The sequence below is a fragment of the Myotis yumanensis genome, unplaced genomic scaffold (genome assembly GCF_028538775.1).
Source record: "Myotis yumanensis isolate MYYU_CA2020_CCGP unplaced genomic scaffold, mMyoYum1.0.hap1 SCAF_4, whole genome shotgun sequence".
Classification (NCBI taxonomy): domain Eukaryota; kingdom Metazoa; phylum Chordata; class Mammalia; order Chiroptera; family Vespertilionidae; genus Myotis; species Myotis yumanensis.
Window position 1 is genome coordinate 87,197,327 of NW_027223755.1, and position 25,306 is coordinate 87,222,632.

Below are 25,306 nucleotides of genomic sequence, written 5' to 3' on the forward strand. Positions count from 1 at the left end.
ACACCCAATTGGAAAAGCAAAATGAAAAAAGAATCCGAAAGTGTGAAGATAGTGTAAGGAGCCTCTGGGACAGCTTTAAGCGGACTAATATCAGAGTCATTGGAGTGCCAGAAGATGAGAGACAGCAAGATATTGAAAACCTATTTCAAGAAATAATGGCAGAAAACTTCCCCCACCTGGAGAAAGAAATGGACTTACAGGTCCAAGAAGCGCAGAGAACCCCAAACAAAAGGAATCCAAAGAGGACCACACCAAGACACATCATCATTAAAATGCCAAGAGCAAAAGACAAAGAGAAAATCTTAAAAGCAGCAAGAGAAAGAGGCTCAATTACCTACAAGGGAATACCCATACGACTGTCAGCTGATTTCTCAACAGAAACTTTGCAGGCCAGAAGGGAATGGCAAGAAATATTCAAAGTGCTGAATACCAAGAACCTACAACCAAGATTACTTTATCCAACAAAGCTATCATTCAGAATTGAAGGTCAGATAAAGAGCTTCACAGATAAGGAAAAGCTAAAGGAGTTCATCACCGCCAAACCAGTATTATATGAAATGCTGAAAGGTATCCTTTAAGAAGAGGAAGAAGAAGAAAAAGGTAAAGATACAAATTATGAACAACAAACATGCATCTATCAACAAATGAATCTAAGAATCAAGTGAATAAATAACCTGATGTACAGAATGAACTGGTGATTATAATAGAATCAGGGACATAGAAAGGGAATAGACTGACTATTCTTGGGGGGAAACGGGGTGTGGGAGATGCGGGAAGTGACTGGACAAAAATCATGCACCTATGGATGAACACAGTGGGTGGGGAGTGAGGGTGGAGGGTGGGGTGGGAGCTGGAAGGAGGGGAGTTATGGGGGGAAAAAAGAGGAACAAATGTAATAATCTGAACAATAAAGATTTAATTAAAAAAAAAAAAAAGAAAAATAAAAAAAGACTTTAATGTGTTTTTTTAAGTTTAACCTATATGAATAAAGATAAAAATTAAAAGAAAAGTGAGATACTAGGAGAAAATATGTATAACACATATAACAAAGAATTAACTAATGTATCTAAAATCCTCTTACTCAGTCAAGATGGGGGCATAGTTAAACAGGCACTAACATCCTCCCACAACCACATTATAAAATACAACTAACCACAGAACAACCATCATTTAGAACTGCCTGAAATCTGGCTGAATGGAAGCCCTACACCTAGAGAATTAAAGAAGTAACCACACTGAGACTGGTAGGAGGGGTGGAGGCACGGAACAGGCTGGTCCAAAATCCACATGTGGCGTTTTTTAAGGGAAGGATACCTTGGCTGAGTAGGTTTCCTGTGAAGAGCAAGTGTGGTCCCAGCCCCACACTAAAACCACCAGCCCAGGATGCCAATGTCAGGAAGAGAGATCTCCCTAAGTTCAGGCTGTAAAAACCAGCAAGAATTGTAGCTGAATGGACACAGAGGCTGCGGAAGTCCAAGGTGTTCCACTTAAAGGGCTGAAGCATGGACTTCCTTGGACTCACTCCCTCCGAACTCCAGTGCTAGGGCAGCAGCTTAAAAGGATCCAGGGACATAGGGGGAGTAACCACCTTGTCTGGCATCAGGATAAGAACTTGGGGGCAGCTTTCTCCCAGACAAAAGTGCTGGCAAACGTCACTGTCCTATGCTGAGACCTCCCGTGACAAAGAACCGACTGACAGGTGCCATATCCAAGTTTCCATCAACCTGTCTCACACTGTTCACCTGGCCTTAGTGACTCCCTGAGACCTCACCCCACCCAAGCTGTTTGCAGTGGTCTTTCCATATGAACAGCTTGTCCTGGCTCAGGCTTCAGACTTTTTAAAAATCTCTCAAACAAGTAGCAGCTGGCCTCAGCATGTCATATAACTCTCAATAAGAGGCCCCAGGCCTAGTAGCAGCCTGCCTTGGCCTCTCCTGGGCACCTCCAAACGCCACACAAGCAGTAGCCATCTGCAGATCACTCTGTAGCTCATGCCAGGTGGCCCCAGGCAGGGCTCAGGCAATAGCTGACTTTACAACCTCCAGGAGGCCCCAAAGCCAGTGCACCCCATGGTCAGCTTCAGAGCACACCTGATTACAACCCTACCACATCCACTACCAACACATGCTCAAGAGGCAGGCTTGCAGAGCACCAAAGCCCCACTGAAGCAAGTCCTGCTCCATAGGGGTGTCTCCTGCACAGCAATTCTCCCATTGTAGTAGCTGCTGGTCCACACAGCCAACTGGCCTGGGGGTCAATCCCTCCCAGTGAGGCCAACAGCAAGCAAGGGTCAACTACAGTGGGAGAGTACACACCTAGAGTGCCCAGCTCAGGTGACTGGGGAGGCTGAGCCACTAGGGAGGCCGTACAGGACACCTACTACACAAGGCCACTCTACCAATTCCAGGAGACACAGCAGCTCTACCTAATACATCGAAATAAACACAGGGAACAACCAAAATGTGGAGACAAAGAAAAATGTGCCAAACGAAAGAACAGAAGAAATCTCCAGAAAAAGAACTAAGTGAAATGAAAACAAGCAAACTACCAAATACAGAGATTAAAACAATAGTTATAAGGATGCTCAAGCTTCAAGGAATTTAGTAACATTTCAAGGAACTTAATGACAACATCAAGGAACTTAGAACATCAATGACATAAAAAAGGACCAGTCAGAAATGAAGTATACACTATCTGAAATGAAGAATAATTTACAGGGAATCAACAGTAGAGTAGAGGACACAAAGAATCAAATCAGCAATTTGGAATATGAGGAAGCAAAAAACCCCCACCCAAACAGCAAAAAGAAAAAAGCATCCAAAAATATGAAGATAGTGTAAGGAGCCTCTGGGACAACTTCAAGCATACCAACATTTGCATCATAGGGGTGCCAGAAGAAGAAGAGAGGGAGCAAGAAATTGAAAACCTATTTGAAGAAATAATGACAGAAAACTTCCCTTACCTGGTGGAAGAAACAGATAATACAAGTCCAGGGAGCACAGAGAGTACCAAACAAGAGAAACTCATATAATTAAAATGCAAAAGGTTAAAGGCAAAGAGAGAATCTTATAAGTAGCAAGAGAAACGCAGTTAGTTACCTACAGAAGGGCACCCATAGGACTGTCGGCTCATTTCTCAACAGAAACTTTGCAGGCCAAATAAGAAGGTGGCAAGAAATATTCAAAGTGATGAAAAGGCAGGACCTACAACCAACATTACTCTACCCAGCAAAGCTATCATTTAGAAATAAAGGTCAGATAAAGAGCATCACAGACAAGCAAAAGCTAAAGGAGTTCATTACCACCAAACCAGTATTACATGAAATGTTAAAAGGTCTTCTTTAAGAAGAAAAAAACAAACAATAAAATGCAATAAATACATATCTATCAACAATTGAATCATAACCCATGAAAATAGACAATGGGATGGTGAAGGCCTGGGATTGGGCGGGATCTGTGTGGAGGGGTGCAATTGCAGGGAATAATCAGGACAAGAACTGGGTTATGGTGGGGGTGGGGGGCATCTTTCTTCCAGACAAAAGTGCTGGCAAATGTCACTGTCCTATGCTGAGACCTTCCTCACCAAAAAAACTGATAGACACCATATCTCTGAGTTTCCATCAACCTGGCTCACACTTTTCGCCTGGCCCTAGTGATTCTCTGAGACCCCACCCCACCCAAGCTGTTTTACTGTACATCTGTAATACTCTCAACAATAAAGATTTTAAAATAAAATAAAATTCTCCTGCTACCAATAAGGTAAAAAAAAGACAACCCAGAAGGCAGAAAACATGAAAGTATAAACAAGTAATATCCAGAATACAAATATTCATTAAACATAGATTTGTACAAAAATTAGGTTACAGACTCATCTAATGTAGATATACACTACATTCTAGATCAGTGATGGTGAACCTTTAGAGCCTGGCGTGTCAGCATTTTTAAACCCTAACTTAATTCTGGTGCCGTGTCACATATGGAAATTTTTTGATATTTGCAACCATAGTAAAACAAAGATTTATATTGTTGGTATTTATTTTATATATTTAAATGCCATTTAACAGAGAAAAATCAACCAAAAAAATGAGTTCGCGTGTCACCTCTGACACGTGTGTCATAGGTTCGCCATCACTGTTCTAGATGATTAAAGAATTTTTTTCAAAACTAAAAGAAATTAGAAATACACATTCATCTGCTATCAGAATGAGAAATGCTCTTATAAACTTAAAACATATTAAAAATTTACAAAGAAAATAAATTTTTATATACTTAAAAAAAACATATACACTACAAAAATTAATAAAACAGAACTAAAATTGCAAAAATATTAGCATCAAATGTAAGATATTCCTATCCTTTAAGATACAAAGCATTTATCTATATCAACATAAAAAATTCTAAGATATATACAGGCAAGACTCAAGAGAAGAAATGCAAACAGTTACAAATGTGAAAACCATTAAACCTTGCTTATGGTTGGAGAGAAAATGCAAAACAAAACAATGAGATGACATTTTCATGTATCAAACTGATAAAGGTCTAAAACAATGAGTATGCCCAATAGTGGCAAAGATACAGGACACTTGACATAGTTACATTAATGGTAGAGTTATGACATAAGAAAATAGTTGTGACATGTGTTTTTTAAGATATTCTTATTGATTTCAGAGAGGAAGGAAGAGGGAGATAGAAACTTCAATGATGAGAATCATTGATCGGCTGCCTCCTGCACGCCCCCTACTGAGCGTGCAACCTGGGCATGTACCCTGACCAGGAAGTGAACCATGACCTCCTGTTTCATAGGTCAACGCTCAATCACTGAGCCACGTCACCTGGGCAGTTGTAACATGTTAAGTGAGGGGGAAAGATATCATCTCAACCATTGGTTTTTTTTTAATCCTCACAAACGACATGTTTAGAGAGAGAGAGGGAGAGAGAAAAACATCAATGTGAGAAACACCGATAGGTTGCCTTCCACATAAGCTCCAACTGGAGATCAAACCCGCAACCCACGTACGTCCCCTGACCAAGATCCTACCGGCATTCTTTCTGTGCACAGGACAACACTCAACCAACTAAGCCACTACAGCTGGGCTCAGCCTTGCTTTAAAATAATAAGTTTTATGAGCACTTACTTTTGTGACAGGCACTGTGCTAAATTGTTTACAGAAATTGGTACAATGGTGCACTTTATATTCATAGTAATCCTAAATTAGACACTATTATTTTCCTCATTTTATGGAGGAAACTAAAACAAAGGAGATCAAGTTATAGAGCCAAGATTTCAACCCAAGGTATTCTTGCTCTACAGTCTGTGATCTTAACTCTTAGCACGATGCACAGGAAGAAATAAATAAAACTCTTAAAACACAGTGTGTAGTTGAGTATACTCAACTTCATTAATCTTCCACTATTTTACTTCTCAAATACAATGATTGCTTTTAAAAAGGTCAATAGTCAAACAGCAACAACAGCATCCTTGAAATTTCTTTTTTGTTAAAGAAATGTTATAGATCATAATACATGGCTTAAAATACTTTTTTAGCAGAAGAACATTTTTCTAAATGAAATTTTATGTAAATCTGCAATATGAGAAACAGATTAAAGCAGTATTTTATTCTATCAATGTATTTTAAAAGTTCAAATTCATAACATTTACAATGAAGCTCTTCTGATGAACACAAACTTTAAATCATGGAAGACTGGGGCAGTCAAATTAGTTTTGTTTTGATTGCACAATATCAAGAAAAACCTGATTCACAGATATTAGCAGTGGCAAATAAAAGGGTTTTTTGTTTGTTTTAAATAGTATATTAATTATATCTAATAATTTTATTATACCTCTCAAGGTATAATAAAGTAGAACAATTCTAAGTTAAATCTCTAATAAAATTAAGAAATGAGAATACTTGGAAATACACAAATATTTTGGGGAAAAATGAAAAATCATGACCAGTCGGTGTGGCTCAGTAATTGAGCATTGATTGACCTATGAACCAGGAGGTCATCGGTTCAATTCCCGGTTCGATTCCTGATCAGGGCACATGTCTGTGTTGTGGGCTTGATTCCTAGTAGGGGGCATGTAGGAGGCAGCCAATCGATGATTCTCTCTCATTACTGATGTTTCTATCTCTCTCTCCCTCTCCCTTAAATAAATAACAATATATTTTAATAATAATAAATAAAAATCTTAAAGACACTATGACATCAGGATATTATGCATAAGGCAATCACATGTTATTACATAATGTAGTGTGTGCTCTACAGCAGTGAATTTGCTTATATACTTTTACATTGGCAAACAAGTACTAGCCTGAATTTTTAAAATACCAATATAAAGCTACAATCCTTCAAATCAATAGAATTGTTTAAAATTCAAGTACATGCACAAAAAAAGCAAGAAACTCTATTACAACAGTTCTCAACCTGTGGGTCGAGACCCTTTGTGGGTCAAACGACCCTTCCACAGGGGTTGCCTAAGACTATCAGAAAACACGTATATAATTACATATTGTTTTTGTGATTAATCACTATGCTTTAATTATGTTCAATTTGTAACAATGAAATTGGGGGTCACCACAACATGAGGAACTGCATTTTTTTTAATATATTTTTATTGATTTTAGAGAGGAAGGCAGAGGGAGAGAGAGAGAAACATCAATGATGAGAGAGAATCATTGATTGGCTGCCTCCTGCGCACCCCACACTGGGGATGGAGCCCACAATCTGGGCATGGTGCTCTTAGCAAGAATTGAACCTGGGAACCTGCCGGAAGCCGGTCCATCCTTGCTGCTTGACACAGTCGCTGCAGGAAAGAAACATCTGCACAGCATATGTTTCAATGGACCTGGCGTATATAGCATACTGTTCTTAATATGTTTGCTCCCTTTAGCGCCATGTGTTTTAACCAAGGTCACCTCTCCGAGAAAGATTGTTTCCCCAGGTGGGGATTTTGCCCTGAGGTTAGGGAGGGGATGCAACCCCTTAATTAAGTGCCAGGCGGGTAGTTAAGCTACATAATCTTTACTCCCTGGAATGGAGATAAGAAACGCCCTAACCTTTGAAATAGAAATTGACAGGATTAAAATGGGCTGGTATAAATACGGATGTAACAAGACAATAATCATCAGATCCTCATCAGATCCTCATCAGTTCCTAACCAGAACTCCGACCAGAACTTTGGCTGGAGATCCTGGCTATAGGTCCTGACTAGGCTGCTGATCAACTGAAGGCTGTCTTCGTGTCATTCCTTCTTCCCCGACTTCGTCCACACCTTTGGGGACCCCTGGACCCGCTGGGATTGAACCCCAGCAGGAACCTTCAGTATGCAGGCCAACACTCTATCCACTGAGCCAAACCAGCTAGGGCGCGGAACTGTATTAAAGTGTTGCGGCATTAGGAAGGTTGAGAACCACTGCTCTATTACAAGGATTGTCATCCTGGGTGTTGGCATTATGGATAATTTTAACTTTTAGTTTTGCTCAATTTCCCTCCAATATTCTAACTACATTGTATTGTCTTTTTTTTGTCTTTTTACTTTTTATTTTAAAACTAGAGGCACAATGCACAAAAATTTGTGCACTTGAGGGGGTCCTTCAGCCCGGCCTGTGCTCTCTCGCAGTCTGGGACCCCTCGGGGGATGTCCACCTGCTGGCTTAGGCCTGCTTCCCAGGAGATTGGGCCTAAGCTGGCAGTCAGACATCCCTCTGGCAGCCTTGGGGCCCTCGGGGGAAGTCCACTTGCCAGCGGGGAGCAGGCCTAAGCTGCAGTTGGACATCCTTAGCGCTGCTGAGGCAGGAGAGGCTCCCACCACCACCACTGTGCTGGCAGCCATCAGCCTGGCTTGTGGCTGAGCAGAGCTCCCCCTGTGGGAGTGCACTGACCACCAGGGGGCAGCTCCTGCATTAAGCGTCTGCCCCCTGGTGGTCAGTGTCTGTCATAGTGACCAGTCATTCCCAGTCGTTCTGCTGTTAGGGTCAATTTGAAATTACCCTTTTATTATATAGGAGAGATGCCTGGTGCACGGGTGGGGGCTGGCTGGTTTGCCCTGAAGGGTATCCTGGATCAGGGTGGGGGTCCTGCTAGGGTGCCTGCCCAGCATGGGTGAGGGGCTGAGGGTCGTTTTCAGGCTGGCCACACCCCCTTCAGGGTGGAGGTCCCCACTGGGGTGCCTGGCCACCCTGGTTGAGGGGCTGATGGCTGTTTGCAGGCTGGCCAAACCCCACAGCGGGGACCCTCACCCCATGGGGGTGTGGCCAGCCTGGGTGCTGGGCTGAGGGCTGTTTTCAGGCTGGCCACACCCCCTTCAGGGTGGAGGTCCCCGCTGGGGTGCCTGGCCAGCCTGGGTGAGGGGCTGATGGCCGTTTTCAGGCTGGTCATGCCCCCCGGCGACCCAAGCTCCCAGCCTCTCCTTTTTTTTTTTTTCAGCGCCTCCTTGAGCGGAGGCCACGGCTGGCTGGAAGCAGGTATCTGGGATTTACTTATCTTCTATAATTGAAACTCTGTAGCCTTGAGCAGAGCCCAGGGCCAGCCAGGGCAGGCGGGAAGCTTGGCTTCCTCCATCACCGGGGGCAACCCAACCCTCCTGCTCGCTCCAGCTCCGTGGCCACCGCCATCTTAGTTGGGTTAATTTGCATATGCGCTCCTGACTGGCTGGTGGGCGTGGCTTGTGGGAGTGGCAGAGTGATGGTTAATTTGCATCTTTCTCTTTTATTAGTGTAGACTAGAGGCCTGGTGCACAAAAATTTGTGCACTCGGGGGGGGCGGGGGGTTCCTCAGCCCAGCCTGTGCCCTCTCACAGTCTGGGACCCCTCAGGGGAGGACCACCTGCTGGCTTAGGCCCACTCCCTGGGGGATTGGGCCTAAGATGGCAATCAGTCATCCCTCTGGCAGCTCAGCAGCCTTCAGGGGATGTTCACTTGCCAGCGAGAAGCAGGCCTAAACTGCAGTTGGACATCCTTAGCGCTGCTGAGGAGGCAGGAGAGGCTCCCACCACCACTGCTGTACTGGCAGCCATCAGCCTGACTTGTGGCTGAGCAGAGCTCCTCCCATGTGAGAGCACCCTGACCACCACAGGGCAGCTCCTGCATTGAGCGTCTGCCCCCTGGTGGTCAGTGTGTGTCATAGTGACCAGTCATTCCCAGTCCTTCTGCTGTTAGGGTCATTTTGCATATTACCCTTTTACTATATAGGATAGAGGCCTGGTGCACGGGTGGGGGCCGGCTGGTTTGCCCTGAAGGGTGTCCCGGATCAGGGTGGGTGTCCCGCTTGGGTGCCTGGCCAGCCTGGATGAGGGGATGATGGCTGTTTGCAGCTGGTCACACCCCCTTCAGGGTGAGGATCCCCACTGGGGTGCCTGGCCAGTCTGGCTGAGGGGCTGAGGGCCGTTTTCAGGCTGGCGGGTGACTGAAGCTCCCACCTCTCCTTTTTTTCTTTTTTTATTCTGGGATTTATTTATCTTCTATGGCTGTCACTGAAACTGAGAGCCGGCTTTAGCTCTGAGGCTCGGCTCCAGCTCTGAGACCTCGGCTGCTGAAAGCAGGTATCTGGGTTTGTTTGGCTTCTATAATTGAAACACTGTTGCAGCTCCAGCTCCAAGGCCAGCTGGCTGAAAGAGGGTTTCTGGGGTTTGTTTAGCTTCTATAATTGCAACATTGTTTCTTAGAGTATAGCTCAGAGGCCGGCAGCGGCAGGCGGGGAACCTTGGCTTCCTCCATCACTGGAGCAAGCAAGCTTCCTGTTCACTTCAGCTGCCTGGCTGCCGGCTGCCATCTTGGTTGGCAGTTAATTTGCATATCGCCCTGATTAGCCAATGGGAAGTGTGTGGGAGGTATGGTTAATTACTATGTTTGTCTATTATTAGATAGGATAATTACAGCGCTAGTCGGTTTGGCTCAGTGGGTAGAGCATCAAACTGTAGACCAAAGGGTTCTTGGTTCAATTCCGGTCAATGGCACATACCTTGGTTGCAAGCTCCTCCCCAGCCTGAGCCCTGGTCAGGGCGCATGCAGGAGGCAACCAATCAATGTGTCTCACGTCAATGTTTCTCTCTGTCTCTCCCACTCCCTTCCACTCTCTCTAAAAATCAATGGAAAAATATCCTTGTGTGAGGATTAACAAAAAATATATACATATAAATAAATAAATAAATAAATAAATGAATGAAATAATTACCTAAGCACCATTCACCTAACCTTTCCTAGTGGTAACATCTTCCATTAAGTCTAGTACAATAATATCACAACCAAAAAACTGACAGTGTACAATCCAGAGTTTACTCCAATTTCACCAATTTTACATGCACTGTGTATGTGTGCGTGTTCGTGCATCTATGTGCGCATGTGAGTAGTTCTACAAAATCTTTGTAGCCTCGAGTAACCACAACTGAAATGCAGAACTATTCCCTCCCCACAAGGTTCCCTCATACTATCTCCATAACCACATTCCCTCTTCCCCCATTCCTAACTCCTGGTGACCACTAATCTGTGTTTATACTGTTTTAAGTTTAAAATATTAAAATGTTTATCACACCTGGCCAGCATGGCTCAGTGGTTGAGTGTCAACCTATGAACCGGGAGGCCATGGCTCAGTTCCAGTCAGGGCACATGTTCGAGTTGCAGGCTCGGTTCCGTGTGAGGTGTGCGGGAGGCAACCAATCAGTGATTCTCGCTCATCACTGATGTTTCTCTCTCTATTTTTCGCCCTTCCTCTCTGAAATCAGTAAAAATACATATTTAAAAATAAATAAAATGTTAAAATGTGAATCAAATGCTTATGAAATCCCTGTTATACCACCACAGAGTTAGGACTTTGGGGAAAAAACCTTAAAAACTGGTAACTTACTACAAGTCTAGTGCAGTCTAGTACAAATACTATATAGAAAAGAAACCCAAGGCTCAGTGCTTATAACTCTTATCTGTGTTTTAAAGAACATGTGATTTGTAAAAATAGCTAGTTCTTCATTTTTCTGGGCAAACTATAGATTCCAGTCCTTTCCCAACCCAGATGGATCTGTGTTACATTCAAATATGATCACCTGATATTCCCCCAAATGGCCACTCTTTTCTGCTTTTCCTCATGCTGTTTCCTAGAGTTCTTCTGAATGATCAAGGAAATGAATCCCTCTTAAATTCCTAGTTCTGAATATTGTGTAGCCAGCACCACACCCTAGGTCTAACTCTCCTATCTCTGTGCAGTAGGTCCATATGACTCAACACCTCTCACAGAAAGGGCTACCCCACCCTAGTACATATTCAAATTAACTCATTTTTTTCTCCTCCCCCTCCCCCACTTCATATGCCTAGATCCACTTTATTTTTCTTCTCTTGGCTTTTCTGATAAGTCTTCCTGATAATTCACTCTACTATATATCTGTTCTCTAACTAGGTGTTACAAATGCCATATCTCCCTAAGTTAAGGCTTAGAAGGTAAATACTCCAGGAACTTACTTCCTGAACACCATGCCTTCACAATAATGTCCTTGCTTTAAAATCACTCTAAAGCCCTTCTGGGGTGGCTCAGTGGTTGAGCATCAACCTATGAACCAAGAGGTCACAGTTCGATTCCCAGTCAGGGCACATGCCCGGGTTGCAGGCTCGATCCTTAGTGTGGGTGGGGCATGCAGGGGGCAGCTGATCAGTGATTCTCTCTCACCATTGATGTTTCTCTCTCTCCCTCTCCCTTCCTCTCTGAAATCAATAAAAATATATTTTAAAAAATATAAATCAAATAAAATTGCTCTAAACACATAAAAACTATAATACAAACTCAGTGTTTTGGCAAACAGAAGTAAAAAATAATAATAAATGGCACCAATGTTTGCATTTTTAATTTTTTTTGTTAATCCTCATCAGGGTATATTTTTTCCATTGAGTTTTAGAGAGTGGAAAGGAGGGAGGGAGCAGCATCAGTGTGAGACACATCAGTTGGTTGCCTCTCGCACACTCGCAGACCAGCGCCAGGGATCAAACCTACAACCCAGGAATGTGCCCTTGACAGGGAATCAAACCCACAATCCTTCAGTGAGCAAGCCTGTGCTCTAACCACTTAGAAACACCAGCTAGGGCAATATTTGTCAAATTTTTAAAAATGCGGGTGTCACTGTATCAATATTAGACCTAAATAGAATCTATAGAGCTTGGACTCTTGAGCCAGATTACCTATACATGTTACCTAGTGTGTATTTCAGTTACATTCTGTTACTCAGTTTTGTCATCTGTAAAATGGTTATAAAAAAGACCATTGTGGGAAAAATAATATACGTAAAGAATTTAGAACACAGTAAGTATTATTTAAATATTAAGTTATCTTTAATACATGGCAGCCCAGCTTCACCTCTTTGTGATCTCTATTCCTCCTGATCTCTTTGAGTTCATACTGCTTCTGAAATTTCCATACCAAGAATAATGATAACATAAGCATACCTTATTTATTCAATTCTTCTTACTCAAAACTAACTATCAGAAAACTCTCTGACATCATTTTTAGTAATATTTTTGTGAATGTTTCCTCAGGCATGGGAAACAAAAGAAAATATAAATAAATGGGACTATATCTAACTAAAGGGTTTTTGCACAGTGAAGGAAACCATCAACAAAATGAAGACATTCTACTGCCCTAGCTGGTTTGGTTCAGTGGATAGAGTGTCCGCCTGTGGACTGCAGGCTCCCAGGTTTAATTCCAGTTAAGGGTACGTACCTCGATTACAGGCTTGATCCCCTACCCTGGTTGGGGCTCATGTGGGAGGCAACCAAATGATGTTTCTCTCTGTCTCTCCCCCTCCCTTCCACTCTCTTTAGAAATCAATGGAAAAATATCGAGTAAGGATTAACACAACAACAAAAAAGACAACCTACTGAATGGAAGAAGACATTTGCCAATGATATATCTGATAACGGGACTAATATTCCAAACATACAGGCAACTCATACAACTTCTTTTTAATTGGTTTTTGTTAATTTTAGAGAGAGTGGAAGAGGGAGAGGGAAAGGGAGAAACATCAATGTGAGAGAGAAACATCGATCAGTTGCCTCCTGTACACACCCCGACCCACCAGGGACCAAATCTGCAACCCAAGCATATGCTGTAACTGGGAATCGAGCCCAAAACTTTTTGTTGTTTGGGATGATGCTCAACCAACAGAGCCACACCAGCCACGGCCAACTCATACAACTTAACACCAAAATAAATAAATAAATAAATACATAAATAAATAATCAATCAATCCAACGTAAAAGTGGACAGAGGACCTAAATAGACATTTCTCCAAAGAGTACATACAGATAGCCAGTAGATATGTGAAAAGATGCTCAACATCACCAATCATCAGGGAAATGCAGATTAAAACCACAGTGAGATATTACCTCACACTTTATCTATATAAAAGGCTAAGTGACTGGCTGACCGACAGGTAGGTATGATACCCACTGACTACCAGGGGGCAGACACTCAACGCAGGAGCTGCCGAGCGACAGCAACTTTGCAGAGTGCCCTCTCGCACTCCGGGACCCCTCAGGGGATGTCGAACTGCCGGCCCAAACCCCACAGGCCAGGCTGAGGAACCCCATCTGCTGGAGGGACCCCATTCACTCCACAGACGCCCTTCAAGCCCCAGTGCCACCCCAGGTGCAGCCGCCCTGGGAGGGATCACGGGAAGGACCATGGGAGGTTGGCTCCAGGGTGTGTCTGACCCATCTCGCCCAGTCCCACCCCGCCGGCCACCTTCTAATTAATTTCCTTTCAATGTGCACGAATCCATGCAGTGGGCCTCTAGTCTATACTAATAATAGAGAAATATGCAAATTGTCTGGGACGCTGTCACAGTAATGACAAACAGCAGGCTGTGTGGGGCAACCAGGCTGTCAGGGGGGTTAGTGAGGGACGACCAAACGACTGAACGGCAGGCTACATGGGGTGACCAAGCCAGCAGGGGGGGGCAGCTGGGGGCGACCAGGCCAGCGGGAGGGGGGGGGGCAGCTGGGGGCAACCAGGCCGGCAAGGGGGTGGGGGGACAGTTAGGGGCGATCAGGCAGGCAGGCAGGTGAACTTTTAGGAGCCAGCAGTCCCAGATTGTGAGAGGCCTAAACCGGCAGTCGGACATCCCCTGAAGGGTCCCAGATTGGAGAGGGAGCAGGCTGGGCTGAGAAGACCCCCTCCCCCCATGCACAAATTTCGTGCACTGGGCCTCTAGTGTATAATAATAAAATTGTAATGTGCTAATTAGACTGGGCATCCTTCCGGACGACCTTCTGGATGAAACCAGGGCTGCGAGGGAAGCCCGGGTCCCAGGTGCCAGCAGTCGGAGGGAAGCCCGGGTCCCGGGTGCCAGAAGGAAGCCGGTGCCGATAGCCAGAGGAAGAAAGGCCTACTCTTGCACGAATTTTGTGCATCGAGCCTCTAGTCAACAAATAAAAAAGTATTGGTGAGGATGTGGAGGAAAGGAAACCTGTGTGCACTGTTAGTAGGATTGTAAACTGGTGTAGCCCCCATGGAAAGCAGAACTACCATATGACCCAGAAATTCCACTTCTGGGTATTTATCTGAAGAAATCCAAAACACGAATCCAAAATGATGTGTCCACTCCCTGTGTTCACTGTAACATTACTTGCAATAGCCAAGATATAAAAGCAACCAAGTGTCCATTGAGAAACAAAAGGGTAAAGATGTGGTACATACAGGGTGGGGCTAGAAGAGGTTTACAACTGTTCAAATAGAAGATAATACAATCCTATCTAATAAAGAGGGAATATGCTAATTGACTGTCACACCCTCACAAGATGGCGGCACCCAGTCCCCTCAGCCCTGCCTCAACCAGCCGGAGTCCCCAGTCTCCTCAGCCCCACCTCATCCAGCCTTAGTCCCCCAGTCCCCTCAGCCCCACAGGGGAAGGCAGTTGGGGGCAATAGGGCCAGCAGTTGGAGGCTATCGGGCCAGCAAAGAAGGGCAGTTGGGGACGATTATGCCGGCAGGGAAGCAGTTAGGCATCAATCAGGCTGGCAGGGGAGCGGTTTAGGGGGCTATCAGGCTGGCATGCAGAGTGGTTAGGGGCAATCAGGCAGGCAGGCAGTGGTTAGGAGCCAGTAGTCCCGGATTGTGAGAGGGATGTCTGACTGCCGGATGTCTACAGGGATCAGGCCTAAACCGGCAGTTGGACATCCCCCAAGGGGTCCCAGATTGAAGAGGGTGCAGGCTGGGCTGAGGGACACCTCCCCACCCCCAAACGAATTTCATGCAACAGGCCTCTAGTAATAAATAATAATAAAAGAATAAACTCTGTGTTTTGCATACTCACAACTGTAAACCTCCTTTTGCCCCACTTTGTATATATCACGGAATATAGCTCAGCCATAAAAAAGAATGAAATCTTGCCATCTGCAACAACATGAATGGACCTAGAGGGAATTAATGCTTAGTGAAATGTCAGAGGAGGACAAATACCATATGATTTCACTTATATGTAGAATCTAAAAAACAAAAGAAATGAACAAGCAGAACAGAAACAGACTCATAGATACTGAAAACAAGCTGATGGTTGCCAGAAGGGAGGGGGATTGAAGGGTTAGTGAAAAAAGGGTAGTTATTAAGTACAAATTGCCAGTTACAAAAACAAAACAAAACATGGGGATGTAAAATACAGCATAGGAATATAGTCAGTCAACAATATTATAATAGCTATGTATGGTGTCAGATGAGTACTAGACTTATCAGGGTGACCAGGTCATAAGTTATATAAGTGACTAATAAGTATGGTGTACACCTGAAACCGATATAATATTGCAGGTCAGCTGTAATTTTTTAAAAATTTAATTATTAAAAAAACAACTAGAACAGCCCTAGATGGTTTGGCTCAGTGGATAGAGCATCAGCCTGCAGACTAAAGGGTTCCAGGTTCAATCCTGGTCAAGAGCACATACCTCAGTTGCAGGCTGGATCCACATGGGGCGCATGTGGGAGGCAACCAATCAAAGTGTCTCTCACATCAATGTTTCTCTCTGTCTCTCCCCTTTTCTTCCACTCTAAAAATCAATGGGAAAACATCCTCAGGTGAGGATTAACAACAACAAAAAGCCTACTAGAACAAATTTTCTTTTACATACTAGCAGTTATTAACATTCCACCAAATATGAAGGTAATAAGCACTTAATAATATGGTGGTGTCCTAGCCCGTTTGGCTCAGTGGATAGAGCATTGGCCTGCAGACTGAACAGTCCTGGGTTCGATTGTGGTCAAGGGCACATGCCGGGGTTGCAGGCTCGATCCCCAGTGAGAGGTGTGCAGGAGGCAGCCAATCAATGATTCTCTCATCACTGATGTTTCTATCTCTCTCTCCCTCTCCCTTCCTCTCTGAAATCAGTAAAAATAATAATAATATGGTGGTGATGGAAATGCTAGCAAAAATAAAGTACAGATCAGAATATGTAATTTCATGTTTATAAAATGGGGAGAATATGACCATATTTACACTTGTATAGGCATGAAACAGCTCTGGAAAGTTTCATGGATGCTTATGAAGAGGGAGAACTACATTTTTTTGGGAATGGGTATGAAGGAGTCTGTTCCCTATATATACTTTAGTATCTTTTTTTAATTGGGAGCAATGAATGTATTACTTATACAAGAATTTAACTGAAAAAATGCAGGCAGAGGGAGACTCTAAACAAGACTCTGGAAGCCAGACTTCTAGCCCCAATCTGGCACTAACTGTGTTACCTTGGGCAACTGAACAAATTCTAAAAATGTATGATCTCAATGGGAAGGGGAGGTAGTAAATATATGGTACTAATTTTTTTTTAAAGACAGATGAGAGGTACTAGTCCAACATTTTGCAAACTAAGGCAGCTTTTTGAGGACTTGATGGTTTTCTTTTTCTTTTTTTTTTTTTTAAATATATTTTATTGATTTTTTTACAGAGAGGAAGGGAGAGAGATAGAGAGTCAGAAACATCGATGAGAGAGAAACATCGATCAGCTGCCTCCTGCACATCTCCCACTGGGGATGTGCCCGCAACCCAGGTACATGCCCTTGACCGGAATCAAACCTGGGACCCTTCAGTCCGCAGGCCGACGCTCTATCCACTGAGCCAAACCGGTTTAGGCTTGATGGTTTTCAAATACTATTATTACCATTTAAATGTTGGGAGTTTGTGGGTGTGTGTTTTTAACCCTCACCCAAGGATATTTTTCCCATTGACTTTTAGAGCAAGTAAAAGGGAGGGAGGAGAGAAAGAGAGAGAGAGAGAAAAAAAAAACAGCAACGTGAGAGAGACACTTTGACTGGTTGCCTCCCACACAAGGGCCAGGGATCCAAGGAACCTGCAACCAAGGTACATAGGTGCCCTTGACCGGGAATAGAACCCTCAACCCTTCAGGCAAGAGGACAACGCTCTAGCCATTGAATCAAGCCAGGCAGGACAAATACTATTATTACCACTTACAAACTGTAGTATGGCCCAGCAAGTGTAGCTCAGTGGTTGAACACTTACCTATGAACCAGGAGGTCATGGTTCAATTCCCAGTCAGGACACATGCCGGGTTGAGGGCTCCCCGCCAGTGGAGGGTGTGCAAGAGGCAGCCAATCCATGATTCTCTCTCATTATTGATGTTTCTATCTCTCCCTGTCTCTTCCTCTCTGAAATCAATATATATATATTTTAAACTGTAGAATGGTCAAGTCTATTAATCTTTTGAGGTCATTTGTACTATTTTTACATAGAAACCTTTCTTAGAAGGGGTCTAATGTAATTTAAAGGAAATACCTATAAGGAATAGTCTGCACATTATTTTCTCTTGCCACACTTTTAAAATAGTTTTAGATAGATTTTCAGTCTTTATAGTCTGTCATGGAGTGAGCAATAAACACTAAGACAACTGACATTTAAAATACATAAATGACTAAACTTTAAACAAGAACTTACACTACTTAGTGTTTAATATCAGACACCAAAAAAACACCTCCAATCTAGTTAGCAGCTATAACTCAGCTATACCTGAGTACATACTTTATTCCAGGTTTTGATACCATGTATCATCTTTAACCCTACCATTCATCCAGTAAAGCAAGTTTTAAAACTCCCATTTAACACATGAACCAAGGAGGCTGTAGGAAGATAAGTAACTAGCTTGAGACCACATCAGGAGGTACTTAATTTCAGCTGGCAGGCTTGTGCAGGTTTGCCAGTTTTTACTAATTTATACTAAAATGAGCACAAATAAAGAAAAGAAAGTAAACTTTTTAATAAAATTAAATTATTCTATTTAAAGGGCTTTTATTCTGAGATACTGTTCTTTCAAATTGAGTTAAAATATCCTTTATTTTTATTTTTTAAAAATATGTATTTTTATTGATTTCAGAGAGGAAAGGAGAGGGAGAGATAGAAACATCAAAGATGAAGAGAGAATCATTGATCGGCTGCCTCCTGTATGCCCCCACACTGGGGATCCAGCCCACACCCTAGGCATGTGCTCTGACCGGAATTCATGACCTAGGTCGATGCTCAACCACTAAGTCACGCTGTCCAGGCAAAATACCCCCTTTTTTAACTGAAATTCTGGTGGCAGTAAATACTGGTGGGTTATTATTGCTGTTTTTATTGGCTATACCTGGCAGGACAAAAAACTGTCAACTCTATTACAGTGTCCCAATTTTGGGGGGAAATATTTCTTTTGAAATCCAAAAGTCTGGGAACTATCCTCTTAGTGTTGCTTTCCAAAACACTACAAGACTTTACACACATATACACACACACAGACACTCATGATTCTCATCAATCTCTACTTCATTCTATTTAAATTAGGACACTTAAGAACTGATGAAATGAAAATAACATGAGTTTCAACAAGTCACATGAATTAACGCTGGATTCTAGTAGAAGACTTTCCTCAGGATTCCTTTCATCGGTTAATTTTTCTCATCCTTTATCTTCAATTCTACTCACTCAAACCTTAGCTCAAACTTACTTTTCCTAAAATAGTCATGTTTTTAACTATTACTGCTAAATGGCAATCAATACTTAAGTAGAATTTTTAAGACTACTTGCAGTCTCCAATAACCTGCTTTTACTTAAAGCCTTTTTCACTTTAGCAAAATAAAAACTTTCAATGACGTTTATTCTATCCAATTCCAAAAGAAAACTGGCCTATAAATCAGACTCAAGTCACTTTAATTTATAAATTTCTGTATCTCCATTAAATAGATGAAGTTTGTAAATAGTTACAGACTAACTCCAATGCTAGCTTGTTCCTGTAATCACTAATATGTAGGGCAAAGTAAAACAGGTAAGCTTATACAATTGTCTACCTAGCAATTTACAGGAGGGGAAGAAACTGTTCAAAGGTAACTACAGTTAACATTAGGCATAGTATGTCTCTATTAAAATTGTAACCTATCAACTTTGAAACCATTTCTTTCACTTTTGCTACTTTTTAAAACGAATCTTCCTAAATTAAAAAAAAAAAGCAACCAACCACTTTTAAGATGTAAATTCCTCTTTTATTAAGTAATCTGTCTAGGTAAATCTAATGCAGAAAATAAAATATAATAGGTAAATCAACCACATCATTTTTTAAAACAAACCAATAAGCTGGCCAATACCTCCAGTTTAGCAATGCATGTACTTTTAATCTTCTGTGGCGATCCTATTATACTAACCAACAACGTTTAAAAGTCACCCCAATGCCCAAAGCAGCACTACACATGACATACTCATATTAAGCTTAAGCTAGCTAGACCCAAACTCGGACCATTTCCCCATCCCTAGAACACTGAACTAGACGAGGGGAAATCCAAAAAATCAGGTAGGTTAAGTGCTGGTGTCTTCTTCCAGAGTAGGGTCAAATTCGTGTTTGCCCGCAAATGTCAGCGGCTCAGTAAGCGCCAATTCTCATGAGCGCTACCGAGTACAAAGAGGCCTGACCGCGGAAACACCTGTCCTGGCCCCGGGACCACAGTGGGCAGTGCAGCCCGAGCCTGCCTGCCCACAGCCCCGGCTGCAGCGACCCCAGACCACGGTGGGCTCCGACTTCACGGCTCCGCGGCAGGTCCGACACTCCGACCCGCCTCTCGGCGGCTACGAGATCTGTCAAGCCCGCCGGACCCACTCTCCGCGAAGCCCTCTCGCTCCTTCCCACCCGGCCCCCTCCGGCCCAACTGCTCCCGGTCCGCGCCGGCCTCCCGGCTGCACTCTGCCACCTCATCCCTCCTCGCCGGTCTCGGCCCCGCCACCTCCGCCCCGGCGGCCTGCTCGTGGGCCGCCCCAGGACCCGAGCCCCAGGCCGCCGCCCCCTACCCACACCGGCCCGCCGGGGGTTCCTCCGCGGCCCGGTCCCCACCAACCCCCAGGCCCGAGCTCCCGCCACGCGCTCCCCACCCCCGGCCCCCGCCCTCACCCCACTCGGCCGTTCCCGGCTCGCTCCCCTCAGCCAGGCTACCTAGAGGCAAGGGCGGCGGAGCACTTCACCCAGGGCCCTAGGTCGCAGAGGGCCCGGTGCTCGGGGTCCCGCTCCTTCTCCCGCTCCACGTGGTAGGCGTAGATGGAAAGCAGGATCCCGGCGGCACACACTGCATACCGGGCCGCCCGCTCCCACCGCGGCACGGACACTCTCAGCAGGACGGGCGCCGCCATCTTCCCCCCTCCGCCGCCGCCGCCTCCTTCGCCGCCGCCGCCGCCGCCGCCGCCTCCCTCCGCCTCCACCTCAGCAGCCGCCGCCCGTCGGGGCCCGACCCAGCCACCGCCACTACCGCCACCGCCTCCGCGGCCGCCGCCACCGCCGCCGCCGCCGCCGCGCCCCATTGGCTCCACCGCCTCCTCCAGGCCCCGCCCCCACGGGCGCGCGGCCCAACCGCCCCGAAAGGAGGGAGCCTAGCGAGGCGGTAAGGCGCGCGCGGGCGGAGGGAGGAGCGGAGCGCGCAACCGTCCCGGAGGCCTGGCCGCCAGGCGGAGGTAGAAGGCGCGGCGCGCGCGCGCATCGAGAGGGCGAGGGCGGAGGAGGGGCCAGAGGGAGGGAGGGGCGGGTTCCCGGGAGGGAAGGGTGGGCGGGGTGTCGTGGGAGGGCCTTGGGGACTCGGGGCAATGAATAAATTTCAAAGATATTACTCTGTGTGACTTGGTAAACCCTTGGCCCCTCCCCCTGGGAGTGGTGATCAATTGCCATCCTTTTTCTTTTTTTCATAATCACTTGCTATTTTCTGACCTAATCCAAATTAACCCTGGCCAAATGCCCGTTCTTGAGGCACGCTTGCATTACCTGATCTTCCCCACCACCGCCTCCAGACACCTCCTGTTCAACAGGTGTGAAGTTAAACTATTTTTTAAAAAGTATTTCTGAATGCCTTGCATCTCTGTAAACTGAATTTGAGATGGCTTAACATAATTCATATAATATAGAAAAATATAAAAATGAACTAAAAAATCAGGATTAAAAATAATAATAAAACAAATTGGGATGAAGAACCAAGCAAGTCAGAATAAAAGAAAAGACCAGGAGTAAGAACACACAAATAGGCCATAAGGTCTTGCATGATTATTACAACTGGGCCATAAATTTGGCTCTGATGGTCCTGGTGGCCAAAACCAAAAGGAAAACATACGTATATTATTCTCTCTGTCTCTAAGAAGAAATAAACCATTCTTGGAAATGGTTAGCTTTTTCCTGGTCACAGCTCTCGAAGATATTTCAGAAGCTTTATATAGTGATTTTGAGTAATCACTGTCCTTTGATTATCTATTGTTGGGTAACAGATTACCCCATACTTAGCAGCTTAACACAAAACAAAACCCCTTATTTTCTCACAGTTCCTGTGGGTCAGAAATTTGAGTGCCCTGTAACTCTGGCTCAGGATCTCTCACAAGACTAGGTATTGGCAAGCCTGAAGGCATTTCAAGATTGGAGAATCCTTTTCTAAGCTCACCTACATAGCCAGCCTTTCTTCCAGCCAAGCTCAACTATGTGTTTAAGCTTTTTTCCTTAGAATATTTTACCTGGTATTTCTATATTTGTATTTTCTGTGTTGGCTCAATCCACCATGCCAGAAACATACACAAAAGATTTCTATGAGCTCATTCATTATCCCAGACTTGCTTTGCTGGGTTAGAATGCTGTACTCTACATTTTTCTGCCAAAGTTTTAGAAAAGGTCACAGCAAGATACAGCAGTATCCTTGAGGTGTGGCAGTAGCTGGCCAGAAATTTTTCTATAGCAGAATCGGTGAAAGCCCAGGCCTCCCAAGGTCCTTCAGGAAAACACCATTCAAAGTGAATGTCCTATTGAGAGGGGATGGATGTCTCATTTTCTCATTCAATGGGTAATGGATTCTGATATTATTTCATTATTGTGAGTACAGAGGAAATGCTCATTTTTAAACACTGCATGAGGAGTAGACCAGTAAACATTCTATGACAGAGATGACCTGCTGACTTACCCAGTGAAAAGGTGATTCAATGAGCATCTATCGACATACTAGACACTGTCAGCCTCTTGATATGTTATATATAAATTTTATAAGCTCTGTACAAGATAGGTATCATTACCCCCAGTTTTCATGAGAAAAAAGTAAGTCTCAGAGGATTAAATAACTTGCCCAATTACCATAAGAGGTAGAGCTTCATTTACTATCCAGGCCTGTGCTATTCAAGTGTGACTCCTATTTACACCAGCCTATGTAGCTTCCCTCTGAGAAACCACCCCTCAATTTGACATGGATGCTCTATTTGTTCCCAGAATGTAATGAATGAATTACTCAGCAACCTAAGCTTGGTCCCAAAGCTCCAGTAGGAACCCTGAAGCCCGTGACTTTCCCCACCGGGCCTCAAGTCCTAACTTCTTTACCTGTATTAACTCATTTAATCCTGACAACTTTTGCTGAAGGAACCATTATTTTCTATGTTTTACAGATGAGGAAACTGAGGTTCAGAGAGGCTAAGTAACCTGCCAAAAATCACATCCTATAATAAAAGGCTAATATGCAAATTGACTGAACAGTGGAACGACCAGTTGCTGGGATGCGCACTGACCACCAGGGGGAAGACGCTCAATGCAGGAGCTGCCCCCTGATGGTCAGTGTGCTCCCACAGGGTGAGCGCTGCTCAGCCAGAGCCGGGCTCATGGCTGGTGAGAGCAGCGGCAGTGGCAGGAGCCTCTCCAGCCTCCACAGCAGTGCTAAGGCCCGCTCTCTGAGGGCTCCCGGACTGCAAGAGGGCACAGGCTAGGCTGAGGGAGCCCCCCAAGTGTACAAATTTCATGCACCAGGCCTCTAGTAATTAATAAGTTGCAGTACTGGAATCTAAGCTCCAGCAGTCTGGTTCGGAGATCCATGCTCTTAACTCCTGTGATATGAGCTAAAATGCACATAGAATTAGAGTTATGGTCAAGATGACAGAGTAAGTAAATGCAGTGCTGGCATCCTCCCACAACCACATTAAAATTACAACCAAACTACAGAACAACCATCATTGAGAACTACCTGAAATCTAGCTGAGCAGAAGTCCTATAACTATGGATACACAGAAGCCACTTTGAGACTGGTAAGAGTAGCAGAACAAGCTGGTCTCACACTCACATCTGGTGGTTAAAAATCAGGAGGGTAATCTTCCCTGCAGAGATACCCACTTAGGAGCAAAGAGTCCCAGCCGCACACGAGCCACCACCCCAGCCCCCACTCCCTGCCAGACCAGGGTTCCAGTGCCAGGAAGAGAAGTCCCCATAACATCTAGCTGTGAAAACCAGCAGGGATTGTGGCTGAGTGAGATGAAGGGCTGCTGGAGTCCCAGGTGTTCCCTTAAAGGGCCCAAGCACAGACTTAATCACTAGTGGACTGACTCACTGTGAGCTCCAGTGCTGGGGCACCAGCTCAAATGGCACCATGGACATATGGAGAAGGACCCAACTGTCTGGCTTTGGGGTGAGAGCTGAAGGGGAGGCTTTCTCCAGACACATGGAGGCTAAATAGCATCTTATTAAACAATAAATGGGTTACCAACGAGATCAAGAAAGAAATAAAAAAATTCCTGGAAACAAATTAAAATGAACACACAACAACCCCAAATCTCTGGGACACAACAAATGCAGGCCTGAGAGGGAAGTTCATAGCACTATAGGCATACCTCAAAAAACAAGAAAAATCAGCAATAAACTATTTAACCCTACAACTTAAAGAACTAGAAAGAGAACAACAAGAAAAGCCCAGAGTAAGAAGAAGAAAGAAATAATAAAGATTAGAGCAGAAATAAATAACATAGAGACTAAAAAAAAATACAAAATATCAATGAAAAAAAGAGCTGGTTTTTTGAAAGGATAAACAAAATTGATAAACCATTAGCCAGACTCATCAAGAAACAAAGAGAGAGGACCCAAATAAATAAAATCAGAAATGAAAATGGAGAATTAACCATGGACACAAAAGAAATACAAAGGATTGTAAGAAAATACTATGAACAACTATATGCCAACAAGCTGGGTAATGTGGATGAAATAGACAAATTCCTAGAAAAATACAATCTCCCAAAACTGAATCAGGAAGAATCAAAAAACCTAAATAGCCCAATAACATCTGGTGAAATAGAAGCAGGAATTAAAAAACTCCTCCCAGACAAAAGCCCAGGTCTGACAGCTTTACAGGGGAGCTTTTCCAAACATTCAAAGAAGAACTAACACCTATACTCCTCAAACTATTTCAGAAAATCCAAGAGGAAGGAACACTTCCAAACTCTTTTTATGAGGTCGACATTATCCTAATTCCAAAACCAGATAAAGACACTACAAAGAAAGAGAATTGCAGGCCAATATCCCTGATGAACATAGATGCTAAAATCCTCAACAAAATATTAGCAGATTGCATCCATCAATATATTAAAAAGGTCATACACCTTCATCAAGTGGGCTTTATTCCAGGGATGCAAGGCTGGTACAAAATTCGCAAATCAATAAATATGATACATCACATAAACAAATTGCAAGACAAAAATCCCATGATCATATCAATAGACACAGAAAAAGCATTCAACAAAATCCAACACCCATTTTTGATAAAAACTCTCAACAAAGTTGGAATAGAGGGAGCATATCCCAACATGATAAAGACCAACATCATACTCAATGGGCAAAAACTAAAATCATTTCCCCTAAGAACAGGAACAAGACAGAAATGCCCACTTTCACCACTCCTGTTTAACATAGTACTGGAAGTGCTAGCCATGGCAATCAGACAAGAAGAAAAAATAAGAGGCATTCAAATTGGAAAAGAAGAAGTAAAACTTATGTTCATGGATTGGTAGAATTAACATCATTAAAATGTCCATACTACCCAAAGCAATCTAT

At 44.0% G+C, this 25,306-nt stretch overlaps 1 protein-coding gene across 2 annotated transcripts in view; it reads right to left on the bottom strand.

The window, feature by feature from the left end:
• The window catches only part of VKORC1L1 (vitamin K epoxide reductase complex subunit 1 like 1), a 75,343-nt gene extending 54,706 nt beyond the window's left edge, over window positions 1-20,637 (bottom strand). For both annotated transcript variants that reach the window (XR_011471237.1, XM_070412868.1), the window contains exon 1: window positions 20,423-20,637. Coding sequence is in view for 1 of the 2 variants with exons in the window: in XM_070412868.1 (XP_070268969.1) it covers window positions 20,423-20,616 (194 nt within the window). In the remaining variant the exon portion in view is untranslated. The remainder of the gene's footprint in view (window positions 1-20,422) is intronic.
• Between the last annotated feature and the right edge of the window lie 4,669 nt (window positions 20,638-25,306).